Source organism: Humulus lupulus, chromosome 8 (genome assembly GCF_963169125.1).
Source record: "Humulus lupulus chromosome 8, drHumLupu1.1, whole genome shotgun sequence".
Lineage (NCBI taxonomy): Eukaryota > Viridiplantae > Streptophyta > Magnoliopsida > Rosales > Cannabaceae > Humulus > Humulus lupulus.
The window spans coordinates 73,766,889-73,788,339 of record NC_084800.1 but is presented as its reverse complement, the minus strand read 5'-3'; the positions used below and the strand labels follow the sequence as shown (position 1 = coordinate 73,788,339).

Below are 21,451 nucleotides of genomic sequence, written 5' to 3'. Positions count from 1 at the left end.
TTCAGTCATAGAGTTGTAACTTTATTTAATCAATCAACATTTATTTGTAATATTTTGTTTAGAGTTGTAATTATTTTACCATTTCCATTGAGGCAAATACATATTTTCCTAACACTACCCAGGGACCGTTACGCTGTGTATTTCAAATAATGCTAAACTCGTTAAACGAGTCATTTAGCCATAATCGTGTAACTAAGTGTGATTAACGGTTTAGGGTTAAAAATTATGGTCAAAGATACAATGTTTCACTAAAATGTTTATTGTGTACATTGGGATCCCATAATATATTTTAAAGGTTAATTACAATAAAAGATTTACAACCAGTCGACCTAAGCGGAAAAAAAGGGTTTAACCCTAGTTCCTCTTTAAACTCTCAGCTGTGATGGTCGAGCAGCCGCATATGTACACATCGTCACCTAAACTCTCCAACTCAAGGATGGTCCAACTTTCTTTTACCTTTACCTGCACCACATAGCACCCGTGAGCCGAGGCTCAACAAGAAAACTCAACATACTCATAAACAGATAATAGCATGTCACTAAATAATAATAAGCATGCCTAGCAGTAATAGCCCTATTCATGCATGCAGATAAGTCCAAATAAATGATTATAGGGTTTTGTGCCCTGCATAGATGACTAATGAGTCTATCTTTGGGGCTGCTCCCTGAATAAATGACTAATGAGTCTATCTCTGGGGAAATGCTCCCTGAATAGATGACTAATGAGTCTATCTCTGGGTAGGTGACTAATGAGTCACTCTCTGGGTTGGTGACTAATGAGTCACTCTTAGGGTAGGTGACTAATGAGTCACTCTCTGTGTAATGCCCAGAAATCCCTAATGCGGTTCAATGGCTGGATTAGTAGGCCGGGAGGGCCATAATTGTTTAATTATGTCATTAAATGAATATATGCATGTTTATGTGAATTATATTATAATATGATGTTATATGCATGCATGTGGGTCCACATTTGATTATTAAGGTGTTTTGTTAATTTAGCCCGTTGAGGGCATATTTGTGTATTTTGGTGCATAATGTGAGTTATGGATGAGATCGCATTATTATGGAGATATATTCGAGCTATTCGACATGAGATGGTCTTATATTATTAATTAGTGATTTTGTAATAATGAGGTCTTTTATTGGGATATTGAGTAATGAGAATGTTTATTTGATGATAAATTGTGAGTTATTGAGATCAGGAGGAAATTCTGGGAGTTTTGGCTATAATGTCCCTAAGGGTGTTTTTGGGACCTCGAGCATTAGGTTTTATTTGAGGTTACTTAAGCTTGAAGTAGCTTGTTAGATAGACCCGTACATTAGAAAAACACCTTTCTCTTTTCCCGTTAGTTCCTTTTATTGTTCGAGGTAATTTTGAAGAAATCTTGAGTACTAGGAGTCGGAATCAAGCGAGGATCGAGGCATAGCCATCCTAGGAAAGATTAGAAGCTTCTTGACCGAAGGATTTAATGAGAAACAACTTAATCAGAGGTCATCCAAGCTTTAAGTTTTGAGTTTTAGAGTTTCTAAGCTTTGAATTGGATTTTGTGAATCGTTGAGTTTTTGGTTCGTTTGAGCCTCGGGATTTGATGGTTTTGGATCATTGGGAAGTTTGGGAACTTTGATTTTTAGATTTGGAAGTGTTTAGGTATGTTTTTGGAGGGATTTAAAAGAGGAAAAAAGAAGTTTTTGGCTGGGTTCGTGGTCGGGTCACGGCTCTGTTCTAGGGCACCGCGGCCTAGGCTTGATGAATGAGTGGCTTGTTGTCTGGGCAATTAGGGCCGCAGCGTAAGGAGGAGCACCGCGGCGCTAGGCACAGGCAGAAGTGGGTTTGGCCTCTGTTTGGGGGCAAGCCGCGGCGCAAGTCTGGTGTGGGGTCGCGACGCTTAAGGGAATTTTTGGCCAAAATTGCGTTTTAATTATGGGAACTCAAACCTTAGGGCTCGGGATCTTTCCTACTAACCGGTTTAGTAGGATTCGATGTCCCGGAGGCTAGGTCTTGGTCTAGGAACCTTTTATTATTCATTTTGTTGATGGAATCCCATATTTGGTTATGACTAGGTGACCGCTAAAGAACTTAAAGGTTTATCGTTCTCAAGGGTCGTTCTTTTATTCATTCTCGCTCGAATCAGAGGTAAGAAAACTGCACCCCGTGTATATGACACGCATGATTGTTGTTGAGGCATGTTGGTTGATAAATGTGGACATTGATTGCATATTAAATGCTCAGCAGAGCTTGCTTACTTGTGTGTGGCATTGATTATTCAGGGATGAAACTGGTCGCATATTACTAACCTGAGAGTGAGAAATGGCATAAGCATCCTGAACGCGTGGCCAATAAAAGATTAGATCTAATCGATATCAGCGTTGAATGACTCTAGGGGCATTAATGCTGGACCGGCCCTAAGGTCGATGAAACTTATAAGCGCTTGACTAGTCTAAGACTAGTTACTCAGAGTCAGGGCCAAAGGCTTAGGTGATTGCTTGTCACATGGCTAGGGAGCAGAATCCCATGGTTGTGACTCTATGGTCACGAGGTAGGCTATGTTGGTGACTAATAATCAAGCACTTATCCTATTGAAGCTAGTGAAATGATCACTTATTTGTAAAGCCCAGGTGACCCTATTGTCACATGGCTAATGGGAACAAAACCCATCTTAGTGATTTTTGCGACTGTCACTCATCTGTTTTGGACTGAAAGTCCTGAATGATTAGTATGATCATTGTTGATATTATATTCATGCTATACTGTGTTTTCTTGTTGGGCTTTGGCTCATGGGTGCTATGTGGTGCAGGTAAAGGGAAAGAAAAGCTCACCCAGCCTTGAGTGGAGAGCTTAGGTGGTGCTGTGTACATATGAGGCCGCTTGACCACCACGACCAAGGAGTTCTCAAAGGAACTAGGGGGTTTACCCTATTTTTTCTACTTAGGTCCGCAGGTTGTAAATTTGAACAGTAATGACCATTTTCAGTTGTAAATAACTTGTAAACGTTTTTGTGGGCCCATGAACAGTTTTATGTTTTAAATCAAATATATCCTTTCCTTTTGATTGGTTTTCCACCTTAGCATGTTAACAATACCTAGAAGCATGTTTTTAACCAAAGAACTCGGGTAGCGAGTTAAATTTTGGGTTCACCGTAACTGTTGTGGGGTAACCAGGGCGTTACAACTTGGTATCAGAGCGTGCCAAGGTTAAGGTTCTTGTAGACTGGCTGGGCATGTACATACATCACTGAAGTCAAGCTCGACTCATGGTTTGGTAACTATTTATGTAGTTATATGTATAACTGCTTAAATATAGTATATATATGCTTTACCTGTATACATGAGACACCGTGTTAAACTTGTGTCGTGAATAATACAATCTTAGCAACCGTGTGCTAATTAGTACTGAAATTGCTGGAACATACTTATTAGTATTGTTGTTTGTAAATTATTATGTGATACATGTTATGTGCTAAATGCTATAAACATGTATCTGCTTGTATATTTGTATGACTGTGGAATATGATAATTGTCTGTTTAATCTTGGAACGTAAGGTGGCAAGAGGTTTAGTTATTACTACCTGACTGGGCGTATTGACTATTGTTTCAGCAAGGTATAAGCTATTAAGAATGAATCTAGGGCAGACAGATATGTTAGCTGGCCAAAGTGATCAAGGCCAGAATAATAATAATCAGGGTCAAGAGAATGACCAAGGATAGATTCCACAGCCAGCTCCTGTAATCTGGCAGCAAATAATTAGTGATCTACAGGCAACAGTGTTGAAACAGGGAGAAGAACTTCGCATCCTGAGACAACAGAAAGCACCTGGAGTGGCCAGTGTATCAGAGGCACCTCTTGTGTCAGTGCCAGCAGCTGAGCAGCTACCTGAGGTTGGTAATAAATGGGAGCCTCTCTATGAAAGGTTCAGGAAGCAACAACCTCTAATTTTTTAGGGCATTGCAGACCCTACCAGGGCAGAACAGTGGATGAGTATGATTACCACCATCCTGGATTTCATGAGGGTGACTGGTAATGAGAGGATGGCCTGTGCCACTTATATGTTTTGGGAGGATGCCCGAATTTGGTGGGAGGTTATTACCCAGACCAGAAATGTTAATGCCCTGAGTTGGGAAAAGTTTCAGACTCTCTTTAATGAGAAGTATTATAATGATGCCATCAGGGTAGCAAAAGCGGAGGAGTTTATCAGGCTACTTCAGGGAGGTTTGTCAGTCACTGAGTATGCCTTAAAATTTGATCGTTTGGAAAAGTTTTCCATGGAATTGGTGCCCACTGATGGGACCAGGCGTGAGAGATTTCTTCAGAGGCTACAGCCCAGATTAACCCGTGATGTTCGTATTACCACTGTGGCTGGGGTTACTACCTATGCACAGGTGGTTGAGAATGTACTCACAGTTGAGAGTGCAAAGAACAAGATCTGGCGAGACAGTGCAACTAGAAATGAGTTCAAGAGGACAAGTCCTCCATTTGTGGGTTCTAGTAGGGGTGGAGGCCCCAGTGAGCAAAAGAGGAAGGTTCCTGACACCTTCCCAGTTTCAGGTCCTGATAGGCGACCTCGTGGTGTTTCAATGGGTCATCCAGGTGGTAATGAAGCCTGGAAGTCTTATCCTGAATGCCCTAGATGCAAGAGGCATCATTTGGGATAATGTAGGGCAAGGGCCTGCTTCTCATGTGGAGCAGTGGGTCATCTTAGAAAGGACTAGCCTAAGGCAAGAAAAGAAGAACCCAGGAAAGTGGACAGCACGACCCCAGCTCGAGTGTTCGCATTAACACAAGCAGAGGTTGAGACTTCTCCCTCAGTTGTTACAGGTTAGCTTCTTCGTGCTGGAACCCCTTATAATGTTTTGATTGATTCTGGTGCTACACATTCCTTTGTTGCTAGTAGTATTATTGATAGACTGTGTAGATCTTGTGATTTTTATGCTATGGGGTTTGGAACTTTGTTACCCACTGGAGAGTTAGTGGTATCCAAGAGATGGGTCAGATATTTGCCAGTGACGGTGGAGGGTAGAGAGTTATCAGTGGATTTGATAGAGTTGGTTATGACTGACTTTGACATGATATTGGGTATGGATTGGTTGGCAAAGTATGGGGCAACCATTGATTGCAGAAGGAAGATGGTCACCTTTAAGCCTGAAGGTGAGGATCCTTTTGTGTTTGTTGGTACTGTGCATGGACCTCGCATACCTATGATTTCGGTATTGAGGGCTAGGGATCTATTGCAAGGAGGTTGCATTGGATTCTTAGCCAGTGTGGTTGATACCACCCAGGTTGTACCAGTGAGACCAGACTAGTTTGTGAATTCCTGGATGTGTTTCCGGAAGATTTGCCAGGGTTGCCACCACACAGAGAAATTGAGTTTGTTATAGAACTGGCACCAGGGACGGAGCCAGTGTCTAGAGCACCTTACAGAATGGCCCCAGCTGAGTTGAAAGAATTAAAGGTACAGTTGCAAGAGATGTTAGATTTGGGTTTTATCAGACCTGGTTTCTCACCTTGGGGTGCGCCAGTTTTGTTTGTAAAGAAGAATGATGGTTCTCTGAGGATGTGCATTGATTACAGAGAACTGGATTAGTTGACAATCAAGAACAAGTATCCTTTGCCAAGGATAGATGATCTGTTTGATCAGTTGCAAGGTAAGACGGTATTCTCAAAGATCGATCTTCGTTCTGGTCATCATCAGTTTAGGGTCAAGGAGGGAGATATACCGAAGATTGCCTTTCGTACCAGGTATGGGCATTATGAGTTCCTAGTTATGTCATTTGGATTGACTAATGCCCCTGCTGCTTTTATGGATCTGATGAACAGAGTGTTCAAGGATTATTTGAACCAGTTTTTGATCGTCTTCATCAATGATATCTTGATTTATTCTCAATCTAAGTCAGAGCATGAGCAACATCTGAGGTTGGTTCTACAGAGACTGAGGGAACACAGATTGTTTGCAAAGTTCAAGAAATGTGAGTTCTGGTTATCTCAAGTATCCTTTCTTAGGCACATTGTCAGTAAGGAGGGGATTAGGTAGATCTAGCAAAGATTGAAGCGGTCAGAGATTGGCCAAGGCCAAAGAATTCTTATGAGGTTAGAAGTTTCCTTGGATTAGCAAGTTATTATAGACGTTTCGTGGAAGGGTTCTCAAAGATTTCTACTGCATTGATTGAGCTGACACGCAAGAGTCAGAAATTTGTATGGTCAGATAAATATGAGAACAGCTTCCAGGAACTGAAGTAGAGATTGATTACAGCTCTGATTCTAAGTCTTCCGACACATCAAGAGAAGTTTGTGATTTATTGTGATGCTTCTCACCAGGGTTTGGGCTATGTTCTGATGCAGTCAGAGAAGGTAATTGCTTATGCTTCTCATCAGTTGAAGGAGTATGAGAAGAGATATCTCACTCATGAGTTAGAGTTGGCGGCTATGGTCTTTTCTCTAAAGATATGGAGGCATTATCTTTATGGAGAGAAGTGTGAGATATAGACCACAAGAGCCTGAAATACTTCTTCACTCAGAAAGATCTGAATATGAGACAAAGGCGTTGACTAGAATTAGTAAAAGATTATGATTGTGAGATTTTGTATCATCCAGGAAAGGCCAACGTGGTAGCTGATGCTTTAAGCCAGAAGGGTCCGGGACAGATTTATGGTGCGAGGCTGATAGCCACAGAGTTAGCAGATGATATGACTAGAGCTTGTATAGAGTTGATGGTGGGATAGTTGGCTAATATTTCACTACAGTCTACATTGTTGGAGAGAATCAAAGAGGGTCAGTTAAGTGATCCACAGCTGATCAAGATCAGAGAGGATGTTTTGGCTAGAGCATCTAGAGATTATACAGTGTCTGTGTTAGGCTTGTTGAGATACAAGGGGCGGATATGTGTTCCGTTAGACACTGCTTTGAGGCGAGAGATTTTGAATGAATCTCATACCACACCTTACTCTTTGTATCCAGGCACCACGAAGATGTATCAGGATGTGAGAACGTTGTATTGGTGGCCAGGGATGAAGATAGATGTAGTGGAGTATGTGGCTAAGTGCTTGACATGTCAGCAGGTCAAGGCTGAGCATCAGAGGCCGCCAGAGTTATTGCAGCCTCTCAATATCCCAGAGTGGAAGTGGGAAGACATCACGATGGATATCGTGGTGGGCTTACCCAGGACTGTTGGTCAGCATGATTCTATTTGGGTGATACTGGATCGCTACACCAAGTCAGCTCACTTCTTGCCAGTGAGGACTACTTATACAGTTGATCAGTATGCAGATCTTTATGTGAGAGAGATCATGCGCCTCCATGGAGCACCGAGGTCGATTGTGTTAGATCGGGACCCCACTTTTACTTCCAAGTTCTGGGAAGTTTACAGAAGGCCATGGGTACACAGTTGAAGTTCAGTACTGCTTATCATCCTCAGACAGATGGGCAATCTGAGAGGACGATCCAGATATTGGAAGACATGCTGCGGGCATGTGTGCTGGACTTTGGTGGATCTTGGAGTAAGTATCTACCTTTGATAGAATTTTCTTACAACAACAGTTATCAGTCTACCATTGGAGTTGCACCATATGAGATGCTGTATGGTAGGAAGTGCAGATCTCCCATTCATTGGGATGAGACTGGTGAAAGGAGATACTTGGGTCTTGAGGCAGTTCAGAAGACCAGTGAGGCCATTGAGAAGATTAGAACTCGGATGCTCGCTTCTTAGAGTAGACAGAAGAGCTATGCAGATCCCAAGCACAGGAACATGGAGTTCCAAGTGGGAGACTATGTCTTCCTTAGAGTCTCGCCATGGAAAGGGGTGAGAAGATTTGGGAAGAAAGGCAAGTTGAGCCCTAGGTTTGTGATAAGTATATTTTTGTATAAAGTTTACCTTTCTACTTATCAGATTTTGTGTTCATAAGTAGTGTGTTTGGGGATAGTTAGAATCGTTTTGTTAATTTGTTTCATTTAATCTAAATCATTATTTTTAAGGATAATTGTGTATTTTTGATGATTTTTGGTTGAATGATGATTTTGTAGGATTCTAACCATTGGAGTAAAGTGTTAAAGAGAAGAAAAATCGAGAAAAGAACAAAAGTACGAGAGATCTGAGAGCTTGCCGCTACAAGGAAAAGTCCCTGCCGCTACGAGGCAAGTCAGAGAGTTTCTTGTCGCGACAAGGGAAAATCCATGCCGCGGCACGACAGCCCATCACGTTTTTTTTCGAAGTTCCTTGCCATGGCAAGGGAAAGTTCCTGCCGCGGCACGCGTTTAAATTTTATCTTAAATTCAATTTTTCTTATTATTTGAGGGGAGATATAAAAGGGGATTAGGGTTAGAATCGAGGAGGAGGTTTTATTTTACGTTTTTAGAGAGAGAAACTCAGAGAGAGCTTTGGAGGAGAAGGAAGATCGCAATCAACATCTCAATAGTTTTCTTCTTCCCCTACTCTATTATTCTTTATCTATGTTTATGTTTTTAATCATGATGAAGATTATTGGCTAGTTTCTTTTAGGTTAAGGGTTATTCAAAACCCAGACATGATTGTTTGACTTAAGTTATGAGTATTATTTCTTGATTTCCTTCATATTAAATTGATTCTATTCTTCTATGCTTATCTTATGAATTTTGTGATTCCTTGTTAGGGTATACAACTAATTAGGGTTTACATTATTTCATTATCATCTTAGAATTTCTATTCACCTAATAGTTTAGGGTTCTAAGTATTGGTGATAAATTGCAATTGATGATATGGTCAAATATGTTGTTGATTGTGATGAAGGATAGAACCTAGGTTAAATGAATTATATGCTAAATTGATTTATTGCCTAGATTAACCTATCTCCATTGTTCTTAATGCTTTTACTAAATTAAATGAATCATATGCTTCATAGGTTTGTTATTTGGTAAAAAGAGTTAATTATTGAGCGCTTCGCCGTGATTGATTGTAATAGGGAGATTGGGATAATTGACTGCTTAAGCTTTATCTGCGGGGTTAATAATTTAATTGGGAATCGGAATAATATTCAATATTGATATTCATGCATGATTGTTTGAGGTGGAGAATAATTCTTAACTGTTCTTTAAAAATCGTTATAAATCCTTATTTGTTAATCGTCTTATTAGTTTTAAATTTCAAAATCCCCTTTTCCTTTTAATTTGTTAAACTTTGTGAATAATAAATTGAATATAGTTCCCTTGGGTTCGACCTCTATTTTCCATTGTACTAAATTAATTGGTGATAGTGTAATCAAAATCTTTATTAAATTTGGTACGCCATACGACACGCATCAGTTTGTAGGTCCATTTGAGATCCTGGAGAGGATTGGTCAGGTGGCTTACAGGTTGGCCTTACCTCCGGCATTGTTAGCCGTGCATAATGTGTTTCGTGTTTCAGCTCTTCGGAGGTATGTATCTGATGTGACTCATATTTTGAGCTATGAAGATCTGGAGCTTGAGGCAGATCTCTCATTTGAGGAGCAGCCAGTCCAAATACTTGACAGAAAGGATAAGGTCCTCAGGAATAAGACGATACCTTTGGTTAAGGTATTGTGGAGGAACAGCAAGGTCGAGGAAGCGACCTGGGAGCTGGAGTCAGATATGCAGAGTTAGTATCCCGAGCTGTTCAAGTAAATTTTTGAGGACGAAATTTCTGTAAGGAGGGGATAGTTGTAATGCCTAGAGATCCCTAATGCGGTTTAATGCTTGGATTAGGGGGCCAGGAGGGCCATAATTGATTTAATATGCAATTATATGATTATATGCATGATTATATGAGATATATTATTATATGATGATAGTTGCATGCATGTGGGCCCACTTCTTATTAGAAGGACATTTTTGTAATTTTGACCTGTTAAGGGCATAATTGTATATTTATGTGCATGTTTGTGATATATGGGTGAGACCACATCATTATGTGGATATGTTCGAGCTATTCAGCATGAGACGATCCTAGGTTGCAAGTTAGCGGTTTGGTCATAACGGGATTAATTACCGGGCTCGGGGTGAGTCTGGGGGTAATTTGATGATTAGTACATTACCGGGAATGAACGGGTAATGGGATATAATTTATTAATTATTTGAGGATATTGGGAGTAACGAGAATTGAAGGTCGTTAATTATGATTAACGGGATAGGTGAGAAATGTCAGTTTTACCCTTGCTAGCCTTGAGATGTTTTAATTGGCCCTAAGGTCATTTTGGTCTTTTGACCATGGGATATGCTTAAGCTAAGTAGGCTATAGAAGGAAGTAGACAGCCAAAACAAAGTTCTTTACTTCTCTTTCTCGATTATCACTCTCTCTCTCTCTCTTGGGTTAAAATTTTGAAGCTAAACTTGAAGATTCAATCTTGAGGATTAAGACTTGTGAGCTTAGGGTTGTGTTATAGCCATTGTAGGGAGTTCAATTCAAGATTGAGGTAAGGTTTTCAGTTTAAATTTCAAGGTTTGCTCTGTTTGAAGGTTATGTTTAAGCTTTGGATTTTGATTGTAGAATTGGCTATTTAGTGTGGTTTAAAGTGTATCAAAGCTTGGGTTTTGTTGATAAATTGATGGATATGTTGTATATGTTGGTTTTATAGATCAAATCAGAGATAATATGAAATGCCCCGGATTCCCTATTGTGGTTAATGGCTGGATTAGTAGGCCGGGAGGGCCATAACTGTTTAATTATGCCATTAAATGTGTTTATGCATGTTTATGAGAATTATATTATAATATGATGTTAAATGCATGTATGTGAGTCCACATTTGTTTACAGGGGTATTCTGGTAATTTGGCCCATTGAGGGTATAATTGAATATTGGTTTGTATGATAATGATATATTGTGAGACCACATTATAATGTGGATTGGTTCAAGTATTTCCACATGAGACGATCTTTAAACATGATTTATCGGTTTGGTCATAACAGGTTTGAGCTCGGGGCTCGGGGTGAGTCTCGGGGTGTTATTAATGACTATAGCGTTACCGGGGATTTTAGGATAACGGGATGTGAATTATTGGTGTTTGAGGATATTGAGGTTAGCGAGAATTAGGAAGCGTTAATTATAATTAGCGGGTTTAGTGGAATGTACCAATTTTGCCCTTGAGGTGGCTTTAGAGGCTTAAGATGACACAAGGGTATTGTGGTCTTTTTGGGAGGATATATGTGACTTAAGTGGCTTAGAAGGCTGTAGAATAAACAGAGCAAAACAGAGACTCTCATCTTCTCCCTTCCCGTACACAACTTCCTCCATTGCCTTCTTTGGTGTTTTGAGTTCTTGGTGGAGATTCAAGCTAAGGAACTTCAAGGCTGAGTTAGTAGACTTGGTTTTGCTTGTGTGGGAAGTTCAAAACAGGTTTTAAGGTAAGTTTTGATCATTGAACTCAAGTTATGCTCTGTTTTGATTGTTAGTTTCAGACTTAGAGTTTTGATGTGGAAAGTGTGAATCAAAGGGGTGTTTTAGTGTTAGTTGATTGGGGTTTGATGTAAGTGAGTTAAGGGTGTTGTTTGGGAGTTTAATTATATGTTTGGAGGAGGTTTAGAGGTGGTTTGAGGGACTGGTTTGAGAGGGAAAACGCAGGGTTAAAATTCTGGTGCATGAGGCCGACTTAGCCGTTCTGGGCTGAGCACCGCAGCGCAGCAGGGGAGCGCCGCGGCCCTTGGCGTCTGGCAGATGGGGAGCCTCTCTGTTTGGAGGCGCGCCGAGGCGCAGCAGAGGGGGGCCGCGGCCCTTAAGGCCAAATTTGCTAAAATGTGGTTTTTAGCTTGGGGATTCAAACCGTAGACCTCGGGGTTGGACCTAGTACCCGGTTTGGTGGTATTTGATGTCTCGGGGGCTGGGATTTGGTTTGGGAACCCTCGGTTATCATCTTTATTGATAAATTCTATAATTTGGTTATGACCAGGTGACCGTCAAGGATTTTAAAGGTTAATCGTTCTCAGGGGTCGTTCATATTATAATCCTCACTCGAACCAGAGGTAAGAAAACAGTGTATGAATACAGTTGCACCCTGTACAGGTATATGACATGCATGGTTGGATATTTGAGGCATGTTGGTTGATATATGTGGACATGGATTGCATATTAAATGCTAGTGAATGCTGATTACCTGCTTGAGACACTGGCTAGTTAGGGACCGACTCTAAAGTCGATGATCACGCATTGAATGGCTCTATGGCATTAATGCAGGATCGACCCTAAGGTCGAAGAACTTATAAGCGCTTGCCTGGTCTACGACCAGATGACTATAGCCAAGGTATACGACCCCGGTGACCGTTTGTCACGTGGCTAAGGGACGTTGTCCATAGTTTCGACTCTAGAGTCGTGAGGAAGGTTATGTTGGTGATCAGTCACCATGCACCTGTCCTGAACAAGTTTATGAAGGAATTCACCTATCAGTTAAGCCCTGGTGACCCTATCGTCACATGGCTAGAGGGAGCGATGCTCATTACTGTGACTTTTGGCTATTGTCACCTATTTGTTGGACTCATAGTCCTGAATGGTTATTATGATCATTGTTGATAATATATCATGCTTCATTGTGTTTTCTTGCTGGGCCTTGGCTCATGGGTGCTATGTGGTGCAGGTAAAGGAAAGGAAAAGCTTGGCCAGCCTTGAGTGGAGAGCTTGGGCGATGTAATGTACATATAGGGCCGCTTGACTGCCACGGTCAAGGAGTTCTCAGAGGGACTAGGGGTTTACCCTATTTTGCCGCTTAGGCCGGCGGGGATTGTAAATTTGGAACTGTAGCAACTCTTTTGTATTACGAACTACTTGTAAACATTTTAAAAGGCTCATGAGCAGTTTATTTACTTAATGAAATGTACCCTTTCCTTTTTATTAGTTTTTCACCTTAACCTGTTAATGGTACCTAGATCACGTTTTTAACCAAAGGACTCGGGTAGCGAGTCAAATTTCCGGTTCACTAATCACCGTAACTGTTCTGGGGTAACCAGGGCATTACATAATACGCAGTGGAACAACGATCAAAATTGTTAATTTAACCCCACAAAATTTCTAGATCTACTTCTTCACATATATATATATTGAATCAAAGACATAAATAGAAAATTACCTCAAGTCTTTCCTAGCTGCTATCTTTTTGTATGGCAAAAATCCTTGAGATCTCACACCAAGATCTTCCAAAATGTTCTTAGCACACAAAGAACGAGTGTGGGCTCGCTATACAAAATAATAGGCAAAATCTATTTATCAGATGTGCTCAACACATGAGAGCTGATAAAGTTTTGGACCTAAGTTTGTGAAGAACGGTGACCTATGCTTGTATCACTGTTCTCTTTCTCTCAAAGAGATTTCACGATATGTTTTCTATCCCTGAAAAAGTATCGTTCTGAAAAACTGATATCCTATATTTAATATATCCAATATATTAAAAAATAAAATATTAGTTATTTTAAACAATTTGAAAATAACTAATCAGTTATCAGATTATGTTTAAATAATAATATTTTAATCATATTACAATATCTCATTATTTATTTAATATTTAAATAACTAAAATTGTGGAACCAAGAAACTACCAAGAGCTTCTTATGCGTGTAACACAGTGACTGACTGTGCATTATGCACTGTGCGACACATGTACCACTTGCCAAGGAAGGCATGTGATTTTTCCTAATTTTTTCTTATTATTTAAATACTAAAAATCCCAAAAATAAATTAATTAAAAATTAACTATATTTTTGTTAATTCAAATAATTAATTAATTACACATAATTATAGAACAATTATGTTTGGTGCATAGAAAAATATTTTACTTATCAAATAAGTCATTTTGCCCATTTTTGTATTTACTTTTGTCAGTGTTTGTTTGAGCCATTTCGGGGACCATGGACCTATAACATTAAGCTCCAATAAATTGTAACTAAATAATTAAACTCTTTAATTATAATAGTTAATTTATTAATTCTGACATTTCTCCACTAAAAATTCAGAATTGCACTCTTTATGTTATAGATATACTTTCATAGAATCTTATCTTAAGTCATCCATTGATATAACCATCTTACAATAGTTCAACCCTCTAATTAATTAGTTCATAAATTAGAATGGAACAATTGCCATTTTACCTTTCTAATTTACTTCTTATTCCTTAAGTACCATTAATTAACTAGTGAATAATTAATCTATAATCTAATTATAGATTTTAGCTCAAAATCATTCAGTTCCAAAATTAACCCTTAAGGGAACTAATATACGATATGTTAGGAAAGATTAGATTCTGTATTGTTGATACATGTTCCCAACCATCCATGATATTAAATCTCCAAAACAAAAGTCATCAGCCTCATTCTTTGAAGAGACCTTAACGAATGAATCAAAAGATTTAATAAACATGAACAGGAGTTCATGAACACTCAGGAGTTAGGTTGATCTATAAATGATCATCAGTTATGATATGAATTACAAGTCTTTATTGTTAAATAGTTTTTGGATAAAGACTTTTATTCATATCGGTCCATGTCATATATAATCATATTATATAAAGCACCTTTACCGAGATGTCTTACCACATCAATAATCCGAATCTAGATTATTTGTATCATCATGATACTCAGAAAACCGTACTTACAACCCCAATTGAAGAATTCCACAACTTTAATTTGTTGTTGTTGACTATTTTTATTCATTCATGTGATCTTAATTCTCTCGTACTAATACAAGATCACATCCTCAATAATGAATATGGAATTTTTCTGATATTTGTAAAATTATTCAAACAATAATTTAATAATCTAAATATAACAATAATTAATCATTACATTTATTTATTCATTGAAATAATAAATGTCTTTTACATGCTTTTAGGACATACCCCTAATAGTATAAATGTTGGCTTTGATTTTGGGATTGATTTGGTGAAGCTTTGATTGAGGTTTAAATTGAGAAATATACAGGGGAGTTGGGTTCGGAAGGTTAAGTCGCGGCCCGCCCCTGGCACCCCAGATAGGGGCTCTCTGTCTTGGGGGCGCGCCGCGTCCCTAGGGGGCAAGTCGCGGCCCGCCCCTCCCTTTTGTGCCAAGATGGGTTTTCAAGAGTTTTAGGCTTGGGTTTTCATTTCTTAAGGCTCGAGATCAAATTTACTAACCATTTTAGTACGATTAGAGGTTCCGAGAGCGAGGTTTGAGACCACGAACCTTTTATTACTTATTTTATTGATGGGATTTCATATTTTGTTATGATTAGGTGACCGCTAAGGGACTTAAGGACCGATCGTTCTCAAGGGACGTTCTTTTATTATTTCACACTCGAACCAAATGTAAGAAAATTGCACTCAGTATGTGACATGCATGGTTATTGATGAGCCATGTTGAGTGCTCTATATATGGACATTGATTGCATTGTAAATGCCTAGCAGCTTTGCTTATTTGTGAATGACATTGACTTATTAGTCATACACGGTATTGGTATTAGTACTAGTCGTGAAGTCTTGACTTATCAGTCTTGATCAGCAGTAGTACTGAGCACTGGTCGTATGGTATTGGCTTATGAGTCAAGAACAAGATTAATGTGGTTAACGCAGGCCGAAATTATTAGATCTAATCAACATGAACATTAAATGCTTGACCGATCTATAGGTCGAAGAAAACTAAAGCACTGGTCTAGTCTAAAGGCTAGTTACTTAGAGTCAGGGCCAAAAGGTTCAAGTGACTAAAGCGTCATATGTCTTAGGGTGCAGAGCCCCAGAGTGTGACTCATTAGTCACCAATCCAGAGTGTGACTCATTAGTCACTTCCAGAGAGTGACTCATTAGTCACAATCCATAGTGTGACTCATTAGTCATCTATCTAGAGAGTGACTCATTAGTTACCTACCCAGGGAGTGGCTCATTAGTCACCATCTGATTAGGGCTGCAAGCCCCATAATGATTTATTTATATTGTATACATGCAGTAATAAGTTTTCTTGCTGAGCTATGTGGTGCAAGTAAAGGGAAAGAAAAACTCACCCAGCCTTGAGTGGAGAACATAGGTGGCGATGTGTACATATGTGGCCGCTTGACCACACGACCAATGTGTTTCTCAGAGGAACTAGGGTTTAACCCTATTTTTGCCGCTTAGGTCGGCGGGTTGCAACTTTTATAATATAATGACCATTTTAGATTGTATATAACTTTGTAAACACTTTTATGGGCCAATATATAGTTTAATTTTTTAAATTAAAATATATCCATTCCTTTTGACCGAGATTTTCACCCTGGCCTGTTAATAACGCCTAGATGCACGTTTATAACCTAATGACTCGTTTAACGAGTTAAACACTATTTAAAGTCCACAGTAACGGTCTTGGAGTAACCAGGGCATTACAACTTGCATGTTTAATTTGTTGACGCCATTCTTCGTCAACTTAAATCTGAAGAGCACTAAACAAAGATTCAAAAAATAAGAAAAGAACAGTAGGATTTTTACGTGGTTCAGTAGTTAAAATCTGCCTAGTCCACGAGTTAATATTATTGATTCGTAATACTCTCTCAAAGCTTTCTCATAGCAATTCAACAGAGTATTCCCAGTACAATATTGTGTGTGAGTCCAAATGAAAAATACCAGGCTATTTATAGGCCTGGTTAGGAGAATATCTTCCACTAAATTAAGGAAGTTATAATCAATTATACAAATTTGAAATAAATGTAAATAAATACATTAAATGTATAATATCCCGTGATAATTGGGATTTAATACCAAATAACAACAAATCCTTAAGGAATAGGGATATCCTAACAAGTGTCATACGTAAAATGTGTTGTTGGTCTCGAATGCAAGGTTAACGCGTTTTTGAGATTGACATACATTCGAGCTTGTTATTTCGGTCAGTCTCCTCCTCGGCTGGTGGTTTCTTCGGACTCAACCTTCGAAGACCAATACCTTCGAGCTTGCAACTAAGGCTTGAATAACACCCATATGCATCGGAGAAGATTTGTTCTTTCGAGCTTGATGCTTAAGCTCGAGCCTTTTAAACTTATGCTCGATCGCCAACAAGAACAAGTCAGGAATCATGCAAATTTGTACAAGTGTTCAGCCACTGCTTGTCATTTTCAAGCTTACTCTTTATGAGCCTACATTTCGAGGCTCACTTATTCCTCCTCGAAATTTGGGTGTAACATTTTGCCCCCTCAAAAGTGTTGGTTCGAATCCTCTGAGAAAGAAACTTTTGAACTCCACTTTTCGAAAAATGTGCCACCTACCACACTCGAGTGTGGACATGCGTCACTTGGGGATTGCACACCAGGAGTACTCAAGTACTCTCTATTCCTGCACACGTCCTTTCCTAGGACCTTTTTACCGCCAATGTTAAAATTAAACCCCATCCATCAGATCCTTTTTTAATTCAAACCAAGGGCCCGGATCCATTCGACCTTTGACATCCCCACTGGGGTATATATGTTATATTATTTTATAATATAATGTAATATTATATTATAATATAATATTTTAGATTAAATAAATGTGACAAAGAGTGTCACATATTGTAACATATAATAGAGAGTTACAATATTTAGATATATGATATATATCCAACTATGTAACATATTTGGTGTTACAAATTTGTAACTTCCAAATATTACCCTTTATTGTGTAAATTTGTTATTACACAATATTGAGATGAATTTCATAAAGCCATATGTGAAATGGCTATTAGAGATATGATTTAAACCCCAATAATGTGTTTTGGGGGTTACAAAATCATTTGGGAGGGTTTGGAACCGTCTGGAAAAACAACACAGAAATGTGTGCTGAAAATGGTCAGTGGTCGTGGTCACTGAATGTTGGTGGCCGCGGCCTGTGGGACAGAGAGTAGTGGCCGCGGCCACAGGCCAAAAACTGACAATTTTTTCAGTTTTTTCAATATTTGTTAAACGGCTCAAAATACCCAAATAACTCCCAAATCTCATTTTTAATTCCATAATAATCCAATTAATCATGGTAAGAGCCATGGGGGTTGGTGAAATTTGAAATTCAAAGGGTGTCTCTAAACTCTATAAATAGGAGCCTATTGCTCACTTGAAAGACACAACTTTTCTATCCATTAGAGCACTTGGCTAGAAACACCTTGAGACTTGATAATTCCATAGAGCATTTCTAATATTTGAGAGAGATCCCTTAGTGCTTGAGTTAAGGGAAATAAGCTTTTGGAGAAATGTTTTAAACCTTGTTCAAGTTGGTGATCCCCAACACTCTTCACTTAGGTTGTGTAAGTAAGAATTTTCTTTTGTTTCTATTCTTGCATTTTTTTACTATTGCTTTTCTTCTTATTCTTTTGTTCTATTTACTTGTAATTTTTGTTTAGAGTTGTAATCTTCTTTTCTTTTGTTTTAAACACCTTTACTTTACTTGTAATTTTTTTTTAGAGTTGTATCTTTCACTATTCTTTTATTCTTCTTCTTTGTTTATTTGTATTTTTTCAGTTATATAGTTGTAACACTTTATTTAATTAATCAATATTTATTTTTAATATATTGTCTAGAGTTGTATTTTCTTACCATTTCCATTGAGGCAAATACATATTTTCCTAACAATATATATGCACACCCCCTTCATCTTCATCAATTTCACTTCTCATAAAACACGAACCAGAGAGAAAAAAGAAAAACCCAAAATTTTATTTGCATGTTCTCTAAGCTAAATAAGGAAAGCAATCTTAGTACCTTCAACTCTGTGGGATCATTCCTGATTCCCATTCTTCAATCGACGATCTCCTCGTTCCCACGAACATATTTGTGTAAGCTTTCTGATCTTTCTCTGGTATTCTTCTTTTTTTTTTTACGTTTCATTTGCTCCAGATAATGACCTTCTGGGTTTTACCAAATTTTTAAGGTTCCACCCTTGCATTAGGCAAGTTTGTTATTTGGGTAGATTTGGAGTTATTAGAATCACGGTTTAGACCCAAAAAATTATGGTAGGAATAGGTAAAAATGGTGTTTTTTAGTTAATGGGGTGTTTATGGCCATATGTTTCGTGTGGCTTAAGAAATAGGATTTTGGATTAGGATTTTAATGCATGAATCCCGAAAACATAACCTTTTTGGGTAACTGCCAGCTTTTTCCCTGGAAATCTGGGATTCTATTTTGTTTAAATTGATAGTATCCATTTCACTCTCGTGTGGGTTCACTCTCAATGCCCGAACTTTACAAATGTTTGGGATAAACATCTGAGTCAATCTCGCCCTTTCGAGCCTTTAGTCTCGATTGAGGCAATCTCGTTATCTCGAGCTTGCAAACTCGAGTTATCAAGATAAATTTTTCCATTCTTTAAAATTATGGGCCCTCGCCTTTTTCTTTCTTGTTAGATGTCGCAGTCTTCAGAGAATTGGTGGGGGCCCAAGCTTGCCATCCCTTACCATTCATCAACTCCCAATCCTGAATTGCCATTCACACAAAATCAATGACTAATTCGCGAGCATGAACAATGGTGCAAACAAGAAGACATACGAGCCCACTTCCGACGCCAAATCGACGAGGTCGAGGAAAGAAAAAGGAAGAGACTCCGAGTCGCAATCTATCCCGACCCAGATCCCGAGACTAGACCTATCCCATTAGATCCCAAACTTAAAGTCACCGTAGCCTTTCCACCTGGTGAGCTATTATTCACCCTAATGGAGGATACCTCAACACGTTCGACCTCCTCCCAGGCTCTCTCAGTCCCTACCTCGAAGGAGGAATCTTTCGAGGCTGAGCACTATCAGAGCTTAGTTACTTCCACTAGTCATATTTTTGAGCTGCTAGCTTATCATGGCCTTAAACTTTTTGGTACGCTGATGTGCAACGAAAGGAGTTGCTATGCCCCGGGAGATGGCAATCCCGACCATAAGATCAAGCTCGTTGCCTGGAGTTGCGAGCACATGAGGGATGGTGCCCTACTACCCCTGAAGAGCTATTTTAAAAATTTATTGGACTATGTCTTGTCAAAAGATTCAAACAAAAAATTATCTTTGCAAATATGGTGACTAGCACCAGTATCAATCAACCAAGAAGAAGAATTGGAAATACCTGAGACTTATGAAATAGAAACTAGAGGCTCAGATGATTGGGACTATATCTTATTAGCCAAGAAGGTTAGTAGTTGTTGGCATTGAGCAAGTGTAAATGAAGATGTAGAGGCCTCATTGGAAACGACAACAGCAATGCCTTGAGAAGAAGAGTTCTTTGAGTGAGAATCGAGCTTGGAATTATTCCAAGGTTGGTTGGTGTCTCGTGGTTTAGTTTTCCAGCCAAGAGGAAAACCATGTAGCTTGTAGCACCTATCACATGTATGGTTTTGAAGGCCACAGTGGGTGCACAACAATGGCTTCTTGCCATTGAGTTTGGGACCATGAACAGGAGCTGCTACTGTAAGAGGTAAAAAAGGAAGGTCCCGCTGTTTTTCTTCTTGAATGACTAAGGAAAATGCTTTGTTGATGGAGGGAAAGGGGTCCATCATCAAGGTTTGGGAGTGATTGAGTTGTAAGACTCATTGAGCCCCATCAAGAAGTACAAAATATAGTCATGATGTTGATAATTAGAGGATTCCTTACCTCCACCACAACCACAAGTAAAAATAGGATGAAAAGCACAAAGTTCATCCCAAATAGTTTTCATATTAGTAAATTAGGTTGTGATATCGTTCTCACCTTACTGATTATTGGCAATGGATTGTTTCAATTGAAAGATCCGATGACCATTGCTCTGGTGGAACCTTCCATGGAGATCTTGCCACATAGAATAAGCCCTCTCCTGATAGATGATGCTAGTAGCAATTTGAGGAGAAATAGAGTTGATGAGCCAACTCATAACCATGGAGTTGCATTGGGTCCATGAGTTATAACAGGGATCGTTGATTGAAGGTAAGGGGATTGTATCGAGAACAAAACCCATCTTGTTCTTAGTAACCATCGAGAGTTTAATGGTGCAACACCAAGCATTGTAGTTGCTACTTCCTTGAAGAACATTGGTAGTGATGCCAGTCCCTAGATGGCCGACATTAGAGAGATAAAAGGGGTTATTTGAAGAGACATTGCGTTCATTGAGTTCAAAAACAGAGTGACTGGAATCACAATTAATGGGAGGTTTGTGAGTACAAGTTGCAGCAGCTGGAGTGGAACGACCAGACCTAGTTCTAGCCATGGAGGAAAGAAAGCGATTGGGAAGAAAAATAAGAACGAGAATAAAAAGACCATAAATCTCTGATACCATAACAGAGGAAAATATCACAAAACTGAAAAATGTCCTTTGGGCTTTCATTGATTGAAAAATAACAACCTAAACAGAAGGTGAAAGTTGGTATATATATATATATAGGTCGTGAAACAACTCTAACCAACTAACCAAAAATACTAAGGTAACTAATACAAAACTAACTAAATTCTGTTAAGTTGTGAAGGATATTTTTTGTATTAACCCTTTAAATATAAACTATTTGATTTTAAGTGATAATAATATTAATAAAATAATTTATTTTGGAAAATATATTAATAAAATAATTTAAATATTTTTTTTGGAAA

At 38.8% G+C, this 21,451-nt stretch overlaps 1 protein-coding gene across 1 annotated transcript; it reads right to left on the bottom strand.

Annotated features, from left to right (window-relative positions):
- Window positions 1-20,582: 20,582 nt before the first annotated feature.
- Window positions 20,583-21,143, bottom strand: LOC133795631 (uncharacterized). The gene has a single exon (XM_062233085.1). The coding sequence runs from the start codon at window positions 21,141-21,143 to the stop codon at window positions 20,583-20,585; it is 561 nt and encodes a 186-aa protein (XP_062089069.1).
- Between the last annotated feature and the right edge of the window lie 308 nt (window positions 21,144-21,451).